The following is a 15,746-nucleotide window of genomic DNA, read 5'->3' on the forward strand; positions in this document are numbered from 1 at the left end:
TTGATATTTTTGCTTTGTTTTTCCTACAATCTGTGTGTCTATAGTCAATGTCTTTCGTGCATCATACCTGTATATCTTAAAAACGAAATGCAATACATATTTTGCGATGTTTAACAATTCATAATGATGTTCATATCCAACATACCATTCGAAATTAATTATAATTATTTCAAATTAAAATATTGATTATTTTTCGAGGTGTTTATTCACTATATTAAAGAAGTACATGAAGTGTATTCATATAGCTCTATGATCCAAATAATTTCGAGAATGGTATTACTGCCCTGTTAACACTATGGCAAATTCCTCTCTATTGATAACCAGTGTCTAGATATATTATCATATATAAGTGACAAACGGGCGAACAAGTAGCAAAATGTGACATCAAGACTTGTGTATTGAACACCCAATTAATAGCATGCCTTAATACTTTTCATCACGATCTACGTTACTAGCGTTGTTACAATATCTAAATTCCAAGGCAGGTTACCCGGCATGTACACTATGCTCAATAAGAGAACACCTTGATAATGGATTTATAATATTATAGAACAAACATCAATGAAATTGACAGCAATAGCGAGGAACTTGCGGTAGGACATCGTACAAATTACTTTAAAGCCAGGAATCATCGACTAAGCGATTGTCCAGATTTTCATCAATGTCAGTAGCACTTGAATCCATATTATTAACTGTGCTTTTCTCAGTATGTTTAAACTCACGGTGCCTGAGGACCGTCAGGTCCCTGTCATCGACTATATCGTGTATTTCAATATTGTCAAATGATGTAAACGTCGATTCATCTTTAGTTCCTATCTCCATGTCTACAGATTCTATTTCGTCGTCGTCATCCTCAATAATGTACTTCGATTTCCAATCTTTGTGTCTGTAATATGGAAATGAAGATATTTCGAAAGTGTTTCTCCGCCTCATTTTAAAATTCGGTAATAAGGTCGTCTCACTCTTAAGAAAACTATACCTACCTCATGAACACTGCCAGTAAACCAGGATCGACAGTCTTCGATTTGACTCTTTCTGATTTTGAGAAACATCTATGTATTTCGCTGAGTGGGATTGCGATCAGTATTGTCAACGAGAGCGTAAATACCGAATACCACAAAAATGACAACTAAATGAAAAAAAAACTTGTTAAACAATTAATACCACGTCAAAAGATCGTAGCTATTTATAAGTTTTTGGGCAGACACAATTTATGAAACGACCGTCGAGAATAATTGAACATTATCTTTGTAGCTTTAATGTACGCTTTTAAACATGTTGACATTATAATGATCGTTGCATTTATTGGCGACGAGTAACGACTGGATGCTAAATTATATAATCGACTATTAAATGTTTAACTAAGCGATGTGAATACATTGTGGTTACTGAGTGATGAAAATAATCACTAATCACTGAACTGGGTTTCACAATATGATGAGAGCTGATCAATTGTAGAATTGAACGCGACAAGAAGTGCTTGTCCCGTTCGTCTTTGGTGAAAGATAGCTTATGCACGTGCACTTTGGCTGCTACTCAATTCAATTTGGCACCGTTAGCACATTAGAGAAGGACAATTTTCACAATTATTTGAAAGAACATCGATAAATTATTACACGGGGTGAGATGGTCTATCAATTTCGGCAATTTTTATTATTAACGCAATTTTGTTCTCAAATATGGCATAACGTAGCATTTCTAATGAAACCAATAATGTTATCACCATTGTTGGCGGCATTAATCAGAATCCAGTTTGGTACACAAATCAAAAAAGTTACTCACTTTCCCTGAAAATGTGATATATCTGATATATCTCCTAGTCTATAACGGCAATGCTCGGGTATGTCGGCAGTCATGCAGTGTAATCATGTCATGTATTTAATTACACGATAGGTAACTCACGTACCGAATATATTCCCAAAACCTCATCAAGTTCGTCCTCATAAATGGTTCCGCCTACTGCAACCCAACACCCAAGTATAAATGCAATGATTACACCTGATATCACCGCCCTGAAAATGAAAACAGTGACAACTGAGCTATAATTCATATCTGCATATAGATCATTGACTTCTTCCGCCATATTGTTCATTTACACACAGTCTCTTTATCCCTCTATCCATAGAGGAACTGTGGTTTGCAATAGTAATATCATATGGCCGCCGACTCGCCGCGCGTGTTTCGTGTAACCCAACAATTTATTTCACCCGCTAGTACGTCTCTATAAAAATACACTAGAACTGAAATGGAATTGAGTTGAACGTGATAAAGTGCTTACCAAGAAGTTGAACGTTTGTACAAGAATCCGATAAAAAACATGCCAACAATAGGACCACCCGATATGCCGAATATTGTAGCACCCATCGTTACCAGTGTATCCATCTTTGACGCCACGTAGGAAAGCAAAATCGCAATTACACCATATCCAATAGCTGTGTGATAACGAGAAACAAATACATTGTAAATCTTTTTCTGTGAACACGTTCCTGGGGACCAGTTGCTATTTTTTACTGACGCCCTCTATTGTCTATGTGTGGCAAGTGTATTTGAGAATGATGTGTTTTTATAAGAATCTCACTTATGTTATTTTATTCAAATTTAGTTTCTTAATTTACTAGTAAATTGTTCGGCATCAAAACAATTCGAGTTTTTTTTATTTAATATTTTAAAGCATGATGAGTGTTTGTTATCATAGTTGTTCACCATGAATAGTGTAGTGTTAGATTAGCCAGTGTGTAGATCTCAAATGTAGGGGTTTACCTGTAAATTATAGTGCTAGGGACGAGGAATTGCAGTCATGGCAGAAGTTCCCAAATGATGGTACCACATCATCCAGCTAACATTTATAATTAAGGCTTTATTATCATCATATTGATTACACATTCTATACAATATTCCAATGAGAATTACTTACTGAGAAATTTTCCGGTAATTGTGTCAACCCGATCGTTGACGTACACAGGCTTTCCGGTGTATCTTGATCTCCATTTACGCCATGGTTTAACGAAATCTTCAAGAGTAACGGCAACAAGGGCATTTAAACTAGATGACACTGTACTAAATACGAGAAATTAATATCACAATATAACTATGATGATATACTGTATATGGAATGTACCATTATTTGTCTACATGTTGCAACAGGTAAGAATTTCCGGTAGATTCATGTTATTTTGACTTGATAATTGTTTTTCAAAAAGACGTATAAGAGTAGATAAGTCAAGTTTCGCATATGTTTTCAATCTGGTTATCTAATTCTTGTTAGCTAACCCATTCTCATTATTGGCCTGACCCTTACTATTATACACCATATATGACGTCACTCCATACCTTAGTGTTCCTGCAAATATGCATGAGATGAAGAGACCCACAAAACAGTGTATGTGACCAAACAAGTCACTAACAAAATATACCAATATCTGAAAATATATGAAATACATGGAATTAAACAAAGCATTCACTGAATACTAAATTATAATATACCTCAATATATCGGTTGTCTTATATATATCGCGATTACCAATTTGAAAACTTAAACAAATACTAGCAAATACATTCGAATAAAATAAAATATATGAAAAAACATAAACTAAATTATATTTAAAAAACCTAACTTGGGTCTTATTTTAATTCGATTTATATATATATATAGTGTTTACGGCACTAAAGTCAAGTATATACCTGATCTGATGAAGTATAATCGGGTTCATATTGCGGTTCAACTCCGTCGTCCCTTATTTCTATCGAACCAAAGGTGAGAACACGATTATAATAAATCCAATTTACGTCACTGATTTACCAATGCGAACTACAGTATTGAATTCTCTTATAACTATTTGTTGAATTGTTATATGAAAGTTGAATAAGTCAAATTTGCCCCGTGGACCTAAAGGCGTATAATTCTCATAAACTAACTCAAAAATATAATTTATAAGTATACCTGGAGGGAAGTTTATGAAAGTAACGTTGATAACTGGTGTTGGAAAGGTGCTGTTGGCAGACAATTCTGGATAGGTGCCGTTATTAGCCGGTGTCAATAGAGTGAGATAATCTATAAATAAATACATACATACGGTATATATTATTATCTATCTGTGAATGATTTATTGGTGAGTTAATATCCCAAAAGGTGAAAGGTTTTGATATTAAGTAGTGTTTATTGTTACTTACTGTTGTAATATGCATACAGTACCAAACCACTGAAATACACCAACGGCAGAAATATCCACTGAAATGGCAGATTCAGCATCACTGCCCTATTTAATAAATTAATAATAATAATGATGTGCTGCGTTCAGCAATCCATACATACACACAATGTGTCATTTAACTCGAAGTTTAAACACAGAAATATACTACTATTTCGTTCGAAAACATAAACATAATGCGATTGTAATATACTATTATTATATTATTGTCAAGCTTAATGTGTCCAATCACAGTAAACCACAAACATAGCCATCCGTCTATGTCTAACTACCAGTCTGTATAAACAGCTTATCCTAGCGATATAACACTCGGTTATCAGGGTTTGAAGGGGTCATGATGGCAATCTCGGAACATTCATATCATCAGTTATAACATACATACTTACAGCTGGGCCTGTCTAACAGTCTTTGTGCTTATGTATCGCTGCACACCAGTTTGACTCACGCATACAGCGATATAAGAGACCCCTCCACCAATCATACAACTTAAAAAAGAAGTCCGGGCTGTCAAGTCGAATGGGAAACTGCAATTGGTAAATGTAGTGTATTAGTTATATTTACAGTAAATTTCAGAAATATTGGGACAATCAATTTGCAAACTCGCCAGCAGATTGGTTTTTGACAGCAGTTGCCTCTCAAATCACTTGCAAAAGAAAAGTCTGCTCACCCCATTTAAACAAAAATGCAATCTTATCAAATACTGGGGGCGTTCTGTTATAATCGCGCCCTTTATCATGCATTTCTTTGGTCAGAAACACAGTCAGCTGGCGTACAAGTAATAATAATAATAATAATAATAATAATAATAATAATAATAATAATAATAATAATAATAATAATAATAATAATTATTATAATTACAATTATTATTATTATTATTATTATTATTATTATTATTATTATTATTATTATTATTATTATATGAATACTATTAATTTACCGACATTTACTATAAGAGGGCAGCTATTTTGCATACGGCTTAAAACTAAATAAAGAGACAAGGTTTTTCAGGGAAAATAACAAACTTTCACAACATATTCGTTGGTGTAACATTAAGCCAACCGCAAATAAAATTCGACTGCATTCATCGTTTCTGCGTGGAAAATCTTACACGAACATTTCATGACTCATCAAACTGTAAGGCCGTCACTGATTAGCTTCTGAACGTGTGACGACTATTTCCACGTCGGTTTCATAATAGAGCTGTGGTGGTTTCTCTCAGCGAACGAATCTTTGATCATATAAATTCCAGCACGTCGTTATAATTTAGTTCTTCAATTTAACCATGTTAAACCATCCACCCTCTTTACCTTAACAAAATCGATTATATATATCCCACTACATATGATCATTTATATCCCCTACTGTAATATAGACTCACGCGGAGTGGACCTGACCACAAGTCGGCGCCAACAACCTAAGTCACTCATATTCGTGAAGTTTATAATGTGCTTAGTTGTCTCTTCAAATAGTGTTTTTCACAATTTTTCGTAAAAGGGGCATTTACATCTATTTATTTAAACACAGCTCGCAGATTCATTTCCCTATTTAAATTTTTGGTTTGGTGTACCTCCCTGTTTTAATTTTTAGTTTATGATTGCTCAGACAGAACCTACTTAGACATTCATGTAGTTCGGCATTCTTTATTTTGATCGTATAATTTTCTAAAGTAAATTCATCTTTGAAATGTTTGTACGTTCTGAGTTTATTCCTTCTGTTATTGTTATTTTGGTTATCAACAGTCCAGTCCCTATGTTAATTTCCCCTTTCCAGTATAATTGATATGTTTGTTCAACTCCCAAACTTAATTTCTTGGTTTCTCTGTCAATCAGTATAGTTTTGGTTCGATAATTTGTTGTTGGTTTATTTCAGTTAACAGTTAACAAATTATCGAACCAAAACTATACTGATTGACAGAGAAACCAAGAAATTAAGTTTGGGAGTTGAACAAACATATCAATTATACTGGAAAGGGGAAATTAACATAGGGACTGGACTGTTGATAACCAAAATAACAATAACAGAAGGAATAAACTCAGAACGTACAAACATTTCAAAGATGAATTTACTTTAGAAAATTATACGATCAAAATAAAGAATGCCGAACTACATGAATGTCTAAGTAGGTTCTGTCTGAGCAATCATAAACTAAAAATTAAAACAGGGAGGTACACCAAACCAAAAATTTAAATAGGGAAATGAATCTGCGAGCTGTGTTTAAATAAATAGATGTAAATGCCCCTTTTACGAAAAATTGTGAAAAACACTATTTGAAGAGACAACTAAGCACATTATAAACTTCACGAATATGAGTGACTTAGGTTGTTGGCGCCGACTTGTGGTCAGGTCCACTCCGCGTGAGTCTATATTACAGTAGGGGATATAAATGATCATATGTAGTGGGATATATATAATCGATTTTGTTAAGGTAAAGAGGGTGGATGGTTTAACATGGTTAAATTGAAGAACTAAATTATAACGACGTGCTGGAATTTATATGATCAAAGATTCGTTCGCTGAGAGAAACCACCACAGCTCTATTATGAAACCGACGTGGAAATAGTCGTCACACGTTCAGAAGCTAATCAGTGACGGCCTTACAGTTTGATGAGTCATGAAATGTTCGTGTAAGATTTTCCACGCAGAAACGATGAATGCAGTCGAATTTTATTTGCGGTTGGCTTAATGTTACACCAACGAATATGTTGTGAAAGTTTGTTATTTTCCCTGAAAAACCTTGTCTCTTTATTTAGTTTTAAGCCGTATGCAAAATAGCTGCCCTCTTATAGTAAATGTCGGTAAATTAATAGTATTCATATAATAATAATAATAATAATAATAATAATAATAATAATAATAATAATAATAATAATAATTGTAATTATAATAATTATTATTATTATTATTATTATTATTATTATTATTATTATTATTATTATTATTATTATTATTATTATTATTATTATTACTTGTACGCCAGCTGACTGTGTTTCTGACCAAAGAAATGCATGATAAAGGGCGCGATTATAACAGAACGCCCCCAGTATTTGATAAGATTGCATTTTTGTTTAAATGGGGTGAGCAGACTTTTCTTTTGCAAGTGATTTGAGAGGCAACTGCTGTCAAAAACCAATCTGCTGGCGAGTTTGCAAATTGATTGTCCCAATATTTCTGAAATTTACTGTAAATATAACTAATACACTACATTTACCAATTGCAGTTTCCCATTCGACTTGACAGCCCGGACTTCTTTTTTAAGTTGTATGATTGGTGGAGGGGTCTCTTATATCGCTGTATGCGTGAGTCAAACTGGTGTGCAGCGATACATAAGCACAAAGACTGTTAGACAGGCCCAGCTGTAAGTATGTATGTTATAACTGATGATATGAATGTTCCGAGATTGCCATCATGACCCCTTCAAACCCTGATAACCGAGTGTTATATCGCTAGGATAAGCTGTTTATACAGACTGGTAGTTAGACATAGACGGATGGCTATGTTTGTGGTTTACTGTGATTGGACACATTAAGCTTGACAATAATATAATAATAGTATATTACAATCGCATTATGTTTATGTTTTCGAACGAAATAGTAGTATATTTCTGTGTTTAAACTTCGAGTTAAATGACACATTGTGTGTATGTATGGATTGCTGAACGCAGCACATCATTATTATTATTAATTTATTAAATAGGGCAGTGATGCTGAATCTGCCATTTCAGTGGATATTTCTGCCGTTAACAGCTTCCAATGTTTTGTGTAAGCGGAGAGATTATCTAAGCTCTGTTGTAATCCATATTTTGTTTCTGAAAGGTTGACAATGTCGTCCGCAAAGAGGAGGCACCCAACTTTACTGTTTCCCAGTGTGAGTGGATTACATGTTGCAGTATCAAAAATACTTGGCAGGTCATTAATAAACAAACTGAAAAGAGTTGGACTTAAGTTACACCCTTGTTTAACACCAGTATGTGAGTTGTTAATCAATCATTAACCTATACTTTATAGTTTACTTTACTGTAAATGTCTTTTATAATGTTGTAATATCGCCTGTTATGCCAGATTTTAATAATTTTAAAAACATTCCTTCATGCCACACACTATCAAATGCCTTATTGAGGTATAAGAAACAAGCATATAGTCTTTTGGGGTTTTGTTTGTTCTTATTTCCGGCCAGATCATTCAGATTTGTGTTATGATGTAGGTACTTATTAATTATTGTTTTTAAAATGAAGAGGTTGTCTGATGTTCGACAATCTCTTCTAAATCCAAATTGCTTTTTGGAAATAATATTCTTTTTCTATGTATGATGTTATTCTTTAGTTAATTATACTTTTCCCCAGACAGCTTGATAAGGCAATGCCTCTATAGTTTGAAGGATTTTATTTTTTCCTGATTTAAAAATTGGTAGTATCAAACCCGAGCTCCATGATTTGGGGAATTTATTGCTATTATAAATGATATTAAAAAGTTTGTGCAGGGCATTGATGAGGTGTGGTTGGCCATATTTTAGAATTTTATCTGAAATCTGATCTTCGGCAGTTGCTTTGTTATATTTTAATAACTTTATTGCTTTTATGATTTCACTTTGCAGGATTGGTCCATTAATATCCGGATTATCATCCATGTCTCTCTCCAAGGAGTTTAGTTCAGAATTAATGTTATTGTTTAGAGTAGTATTGTACGCAGTTAGCCAATTCGCTAGCAAAACTTGCTGTGGTGTTCGATCGAAGTGTGAACACATTAAGTTAAGTTTTATATGTACATACTAAAACAACGATTCTGCCAGTCTGCCGTCGTCTTTGTTGACTTGCCATACATAGGAAATTCCCCCAGATTCAATAGTTCCAAACACGATAACTAAAATAAGGTCTATCAGAATAACCATGAATAAGAAAACGTCTGTCCAAATAACGGCTTTCATTCCACCCTGAAAAATTGAGAGATGTTATACACACCTGACTAAACGCAAACATAAGACGGATCATAGTGCATTGCAACTTCCTTTATCAGCAATCTGATTCAAGGTTCATCTATATTTACTCCTTCGCCCACAAATCATGTTTTATTTGCGTTGATTGTCAAATAAATTGATAGACTTACTAGAGAAGTGTAGAATATACAAACACATCCAAAACCAACAATGCTGATCCACGCATCAATCCCATTCACTAGAACAGCATAAAACATAAATTCAGTTACAGTCCTTCTACATGACTTAAAATATATATTCTGGATCTGGATGATCAGTTTGTCCTGTACTCATTTGAAGCAATGATGCTGTCGCCAAATTACCTATTGTTGTATGATTATGTCAAATTTCATTTAGCTTATCGCGATAGTATGTAGTAAGTCATGCTGTATGTAATATATATTATTCATAATATTGTTGACTGATTGTTGTAATCTCGTACATACCTGCTTCAAGTGCTAATGCTGGACCGATTAATACAACAGCCATGTAGAATGCAGTTTGAAGGATGAATAATCCCGACACTATCACCCGTAGGGTATAATTGTATCTCCATTCACAGTACTGTGTGAATACATATTACTCGCATACATAGAAACATCGTTATACATGTGATTAACGGGATATTATTTTCTGCGCGCTCGCCTGAACATTTGCAGCAGCGCTATTTTGAAATTGTGTTAAGCATTATGGATCGATCAAACCACAGACAACTGTCAGATATCATCGTTGGGCAGGTGTATAAACAGAGGTCAGTTGTCGTAGCCAATTTTGATTGACGTTTGATTGAATGTTGAGTATATGTGCAGATTTGTGGGTCTAAAAATGTTGTATATGTACTGTTCATAAGTGGTGCTGGATTTACACTGTTAAAATTTCGTAGTACTTTCAAAAGTAGAACATGTTTAAATTACCATGAAAAGTGCAAAAATGCATTTTTTTCAAACGATCTGCATAATTGTGTGCATAATTGTGACATTGTGTGCATGATTATGCAAATTAGTCATTCTCACTTCTTGTGTTTTGTAACTGGTCAGTCGAATAGCTCTCAGTGTGTTGTTTTGTTTCCTGCGAAATTCTCACACTATAATCTTGTACATTTACCAAAGCGCGTCTTGGATTGCAGTCTATTTTGTTTTGTTGTAGTCGTGTGTCAAACAGGTGTTAGCCAAGTAATTAAACCTACTCAAGTATTTAACACTGCTGCCATCATTGTAAGTTCGACCCCCCCCCCCCCAACTGAAAAAAAATAAACGCAAACAATGTCAATTTTAAAACGTTAAAACATTCTTGTACACCTTATTGTTTTGATATTTTAAAATCACTTTTCTTTCAATATATGTTATTTGTAGTAGAGCTCAACACTATTAATAGTGTGAAGCCGGAACTGTGTGGCTGTAAAAAGTAAAAACATAGTACTGTATGATAACTTGACTTAACTAATTGCTCATTCAACATTTTTGAGTGTTTAATTTGTGTGTGCAAATCCCGTGAAGTCATATATATTTAATGGTTAACCATGTTTTACGTTATTATCGTCAGCGACAACCAGACACTATAAGGTATATAATCTTACTCACCTCGTATGCACTGGTCAATGGCAGAGAATGAAACACCGGGACAAAAAACCATGCGACCAGAGGGTAGGACCATATGAATGAAAACAGGTAGGCCGCGTAACCCAGGCCGTAGAGATAAACTTCTGCAGGGTTACCGAGCAAGGTGATGGCCGACATGAAGGTCACCAACATTGACATAGCTACTGGTACTCCCGACAAACTTCTACCGGCCGTCAGGTAACTGTAACAAATTAGACCATCTCGTTATACGTTAATCTGACTCTCTAGACATAGACATGGAGCCAAAATTAAATATACGTAAATAATACTATTACTTACTCTTTGGTTGTGTTTTTCGCTTTCCATCCATGGTATATTCCTTGACAAGCAACGAAGAGAAGGACAGCCACGATGACGACTATGTCAGAAACAAGCAAGCTATAATCATCCGTCATCTTTACACCTAAACTTATTTAATGTGAGCCAGTCACAATGGTAACAATGGTTTCAGGACACTCGTACCCTAACTATCGCATCGATCGAAATGACACATAATTCGCCCCCATGATGCAACGATACCAGCGTGACCTTAATGTCTCTCCAATGGTGCTATATGTCGGTGATCTATTTAATCAGCTATAAATCACACGATATCTACAACAACAAATAGATCTAATGACACATACAGATGGATACATTGGATTTGATAAAACAAAGACCACGCTTATTTACAACATTTTAGGGGGTCAGAAATATTTACGGTGACTATTATTTAATGTTATAACGTTTCTGAATCTTTCCATAGTGGTCTGTTAAGTGTTACGTTTCCCAGACAAGTTACCAATTCTTACATTTGCCGTCTAGGGTGACTTGCTCTAAACCTGTTTCAAGTATTAGTAAGGAGCTGACCTTTATCCGAAATGACACCCATGTTGAAACGATTGATATAATATGTTGAATGCGTTGTTTGCTTCTTTTGCCTAGTGACATGGAAATTACGTCCATAATATGATTATATAACAAGTCGCATCTTGTATATCATCATAATAGAGTCAGTCAAAAGTTTACTCGAGGTTATATTCTCCGATCATACTATTTGGACAAACCATTACGTCATTCGTATGCATTGAAAGATAGCGTAAGATTTGGTAACGAAAAAAGAATAGTAAAGATGAAAATAGAAGATAGAAGCATAGTGACACAAAGGATTTTAAACAAAGTGCTTTCAAATAAAGCATACTAGTATATCTACTTTAAAGATATTTAAGGATTCGTTTTGTGTCTCATTATAGTGTCGTATTTCGTCGTATAACGGTACGTCCGTTCATGTTTGGACCACGAAGTTCTACGGTATAAAACAGCTAAAGGCGCAGTCACACCATGACGTTCTGGCTAGCGTTCTCTGACGTTTGAGGAAACGTTGGTAGTCGCCCAAAGTCGCTGGGACAGCGCCAGAAGAACGCTAGTGAACGTCGGTAATCGTTGATGATCGTCGGGAATCGGCGGAGAACGCTGATCCAAAAAAAAGTTTTGAACATGCACAAAAGTTCTCATTTGAGACCAGCGTTCTTCAACGTTTATTTTTAAACGCTGTTAAACGTTAAATAACGTTCTTCGATCGTTTTGCTAACGTTCGACGCGTTCGACAATCGTTAGTCAGTCGTTGATCTAGCGTTACTCAGTTATTACCAATCGCTCGCTTTGCAGTGAACAACTCACTAGCGACTTGTCAACGACCGCTGAACGTACCCCTAGCGTACATAAAGCGTGCGACTAACGTCAAATTAACGACCTAACGTTAGACACACGCTCAACACGCTCACTTAACGTTTAAAAGTCGTTCGTCGCGCGCTAGTGACACTAGCACACGTCAATGGTTTCCAGGGGTATCTTACTTGGTCGCTCATTACACGCTCCTCGTGCGTTAGGAACACGCTAGTGATACGTTAGGGGCACTCGTTAATCGAACGCTGGATGTGTCTACCTCGTTCCAGAACGCTCGGCAATTGGACGATTAGAACGTTCAGAGAACGCTGACCAAAACGTTATGGTGTGACGCAGCTATAACACACCAGTCAGGTTGTGGATGTAAAACAAGCGATATCACCGCAGATTAAACATTTAACTTATGTTGGTGGTATACCATCATAATAACAACAATGAACTCCCCACATTGCCATATTAGATTCGGGTACGCTCGACGTTGAGCTCGCCCGACTCGCACACTGTCTTGCATATAGTCGACACCTGATATTGGAATATTATTACAACACATCACTCGTTAATACTGTACTGTAATTGGTCAAGACAGGGTCACGTGCTATCGGCTAAATTACCATAGTAGTTTCAGTTCAGAAGAGGAACTTGACACACTAGTAGAATAAAGATGCACCGAAGACGAAAGACGCAATCAGGTTTTCTAGAAGCGTCTTTACATCATTTTATGAAGAAATCGGGACATCGCTAGCAAACGTGGAAATGAAGACGGCAGACGATCTATGCACATTATGTTGCAGTTTGAGCATGCAGTGTGTTCACTATTAATGGTACAGTATGAACGTGTAAGTGTAGTGTGTTATAAAACACATATTGCATGGCCTAATTCGGGCACTAGTATACATCTATTTCATGGCCATGCAATATGTGCTTAATATCACACAGTTTAACATTATAATAGTAATAATTATATTTAATATATTAACGAGTAGTCAACTGCCGTTCTCGATTTCTCTTGGTCAAACTATTATTCGAAAATAAGATATCTTAAGACTGTTGCTTATCGTTATTGACGGTTTATTTCCTGCCATTGTATTCTTGGATACCTTGCTTCATTGTTAGCTTCATTGTAGGAATCAGTGTGCGAATAATTGTTGTGTTGAGTCAAATAAACTGGTCTCTCGACTCATTGCAAGTCAATTTTCTGCACGCTGTTGACCTTAAACGAACGTCATTAGCCTAATGGTCATTCCGACTCCTTGATCTCACGCTCAACATAGCCCTGAGTACAGTCCTGTAGGTTGGCCCCCACAGTCCTGAGAAGTCGCATAGACCGTGGATTCGACACCCGCCTACAAATTTATGGCGGAGAACCGTTCTGCGGTTTTCATGATTGTAACTAGCTAAAACATCTATGACTTCTCATCTATCGACCAATCTAGCGATCACAAATACCTTTGTTTGTGACCGGAAAATGAACCTACAGTACTGGAACGTTGGCGAAAGCTAGTTTTACGCAACGAAACAACGTTTTGTAAATAAATACTTCAAGAACAAGATGGCGGCGTATATTTTCGGTTGACGTTGGAAAATGTCGATTTGATCGACCCTAGTGGGAAATCTTGTGTAATTTCGCTTCCAGTTAAGGTATTTAGAATTGTTAGACGTATCGACTTGCTTATTTTTTAACTGCAAACCTCTTAAATCGCCCGAGACATTCCTTCACAATAGTGTAGAATTCCCGGTCTATGCGACTGTGGGGGCCGAATGATCAGCGGAAGAAAGCCAACCTATAGGACTGTACCCAGGGCTAACTCTCGGCACTGCTTTGAATAATCCCACACCAAGTCACATTTTGGGCACCATTTGCCCAAGACCAACGATTTCGTGTGTACAAATTGCGCACCGGGGATCAAGCCAACCGCTCTAGCAGAATGAGTACTCACCACTTCAAAAATTACTACCGCTACGACACCTATTTGATGGAAGACTCCCCAGTGTAGCTGACCCCTTATAAAGCTTGTATTTCTATAGGAATAATGTAAAATGGACATGTTTATGTTATTTCTGAATGCCTATATGTTAGTATAGACTGTACATTGCATTGCATTGACTAACATGCAAGGAACGCGAAATATTTAAATTAACAAAGCATGCACTAGTATAGCCATGTGATTAGTTATGGCATACATTTCAGATAGCCAAGTGGTGAGTCGGTCAATGACATCAAACATTGCTGGAACACAGAAAGGCCGTTCTGCACATCATAACCTTTTACCCAGCTCATAGTGAACCTACAGGTAATTCACGAAGTTCATTCAGTGGATAGGTGTCCGAAAAGCTGTTCGCCTATGACCAGTAATAACTAGTTCATCACGTTAAACTTTTCAGAATGTGGCCTGGGAAGAACATGGATGCTCATACATGTTCACCCCTTGGTAGTCTTGCTGACTACCAAAGCAGAATAGAATTCTGGCAGACAATGAATAAACCAAGTGGTCTCCCTGCTATTCCTAGGGGCTACCCTAGTTATGCTACGGAACGTGTATGGGCATATTGCTGAGGACCATTTCTAGCACTAGATGTTACTCTCATACAGTTAGTTTTAATGTTGAATACCCAATTTATCTTTCCACCACCACACATTATACTCACTGTAACCGTCATTGGTGACTACGTAACCAGTATTATTGTTGTGCTAGGTGGGGTCTGCTATGATGAAGCAATCTGATGGTCCTATAAATCGATGTCGTGTTGCCTTTGTGCTGTCCGCATTTTGTCGTAATTTACATAGGTTGAGGATTAGGTTATCATCACATGCCATGATTTATTGAATGCTTTATTGCATGATTTTGGACTGTGCGTGAAATATCAGATTGCATAAAATAATAAATCAGTCTCTATCCATTATTTTCACTATTTGTAAATACCTCAAACTAAAAGCATATTCAGTTTTTTAATACTCAATAACAACAGCAAACCCCATCTTCCCAACCAGGTTTTCAATCTTGATTTGGGCGAACAATTTAGGAGATAATAGCCCTTTGTCTGAGTACCCTCAGGCACGTGCAATTGCACCATTGGTAATATTTTCTAATATCGCATAATACAAGTATGCCAATGTTGTATTAATAAGTATAACAGCTAATTCTTATTTTTTATAATTTTGTAATTATGAATTTATTTCGAACAGGAACAGTATAAAAGGAGAATGTGATAAATAAATAAGTATGGAAGCCCGAGTGTTGCAATATTCATTACAAATATATATTCAATATTCATTCATATATAT

At 35.9% G+C, this 15,746-nt stretch overlaps 1 protein-coding gene across 1 annotated transcript; it reads right to left on the reverse strand.

The window, feature by feature from the left end:
• Positions 1–615: 615 nt before the first annotated feature.
• Positions 616–11,193, reverse strand: LOC144355675 (sodium-coupled monocarboxylate transporter 1-like). Its single transcript, XM_085496206.1, has 15 exons — positions 11,078–11,193; positions 10,760–10,979; positions 9,626–9,743; positions 9,311–9,378; positions 8,977–9,137; positions 4,595–4,732; positions 4,171–4,256; positions 3,941–4,051; positions 3,682–3,740; positions 3,331–3,419; positions 2,915–3,057; positions 2,279–2,432; positions 1,907–2,012; positions 984–1,129; positions 616–886 (listed from the first exon to the last, which is right to left on the reverse strand). Exons 1-15 carry the CDS (start codon positions 11,191–11,193, stop codon positions 616–618), a joined length of 1,986 nt encoding a protein of 661 aa, XP_085352332.1.
• Positions 11,194–15,746: the final 4,553 nt, after the last annotated feature.

Source organism: Saccoglossus kowalevskii, chromosome 2, assembly GCF_978046115.1.
Source record: "Saccoglossus kowalevskii chromosome 2, keSacKowa6.1, whole genome shotgun sequence".
NCBI classification, from domain to species: Eukaryota; Metazoa; Hemichordata; class Enteropneusta; family Harrimaniidae; genus Saccoglossus; species Saccoglossus kowalevskii.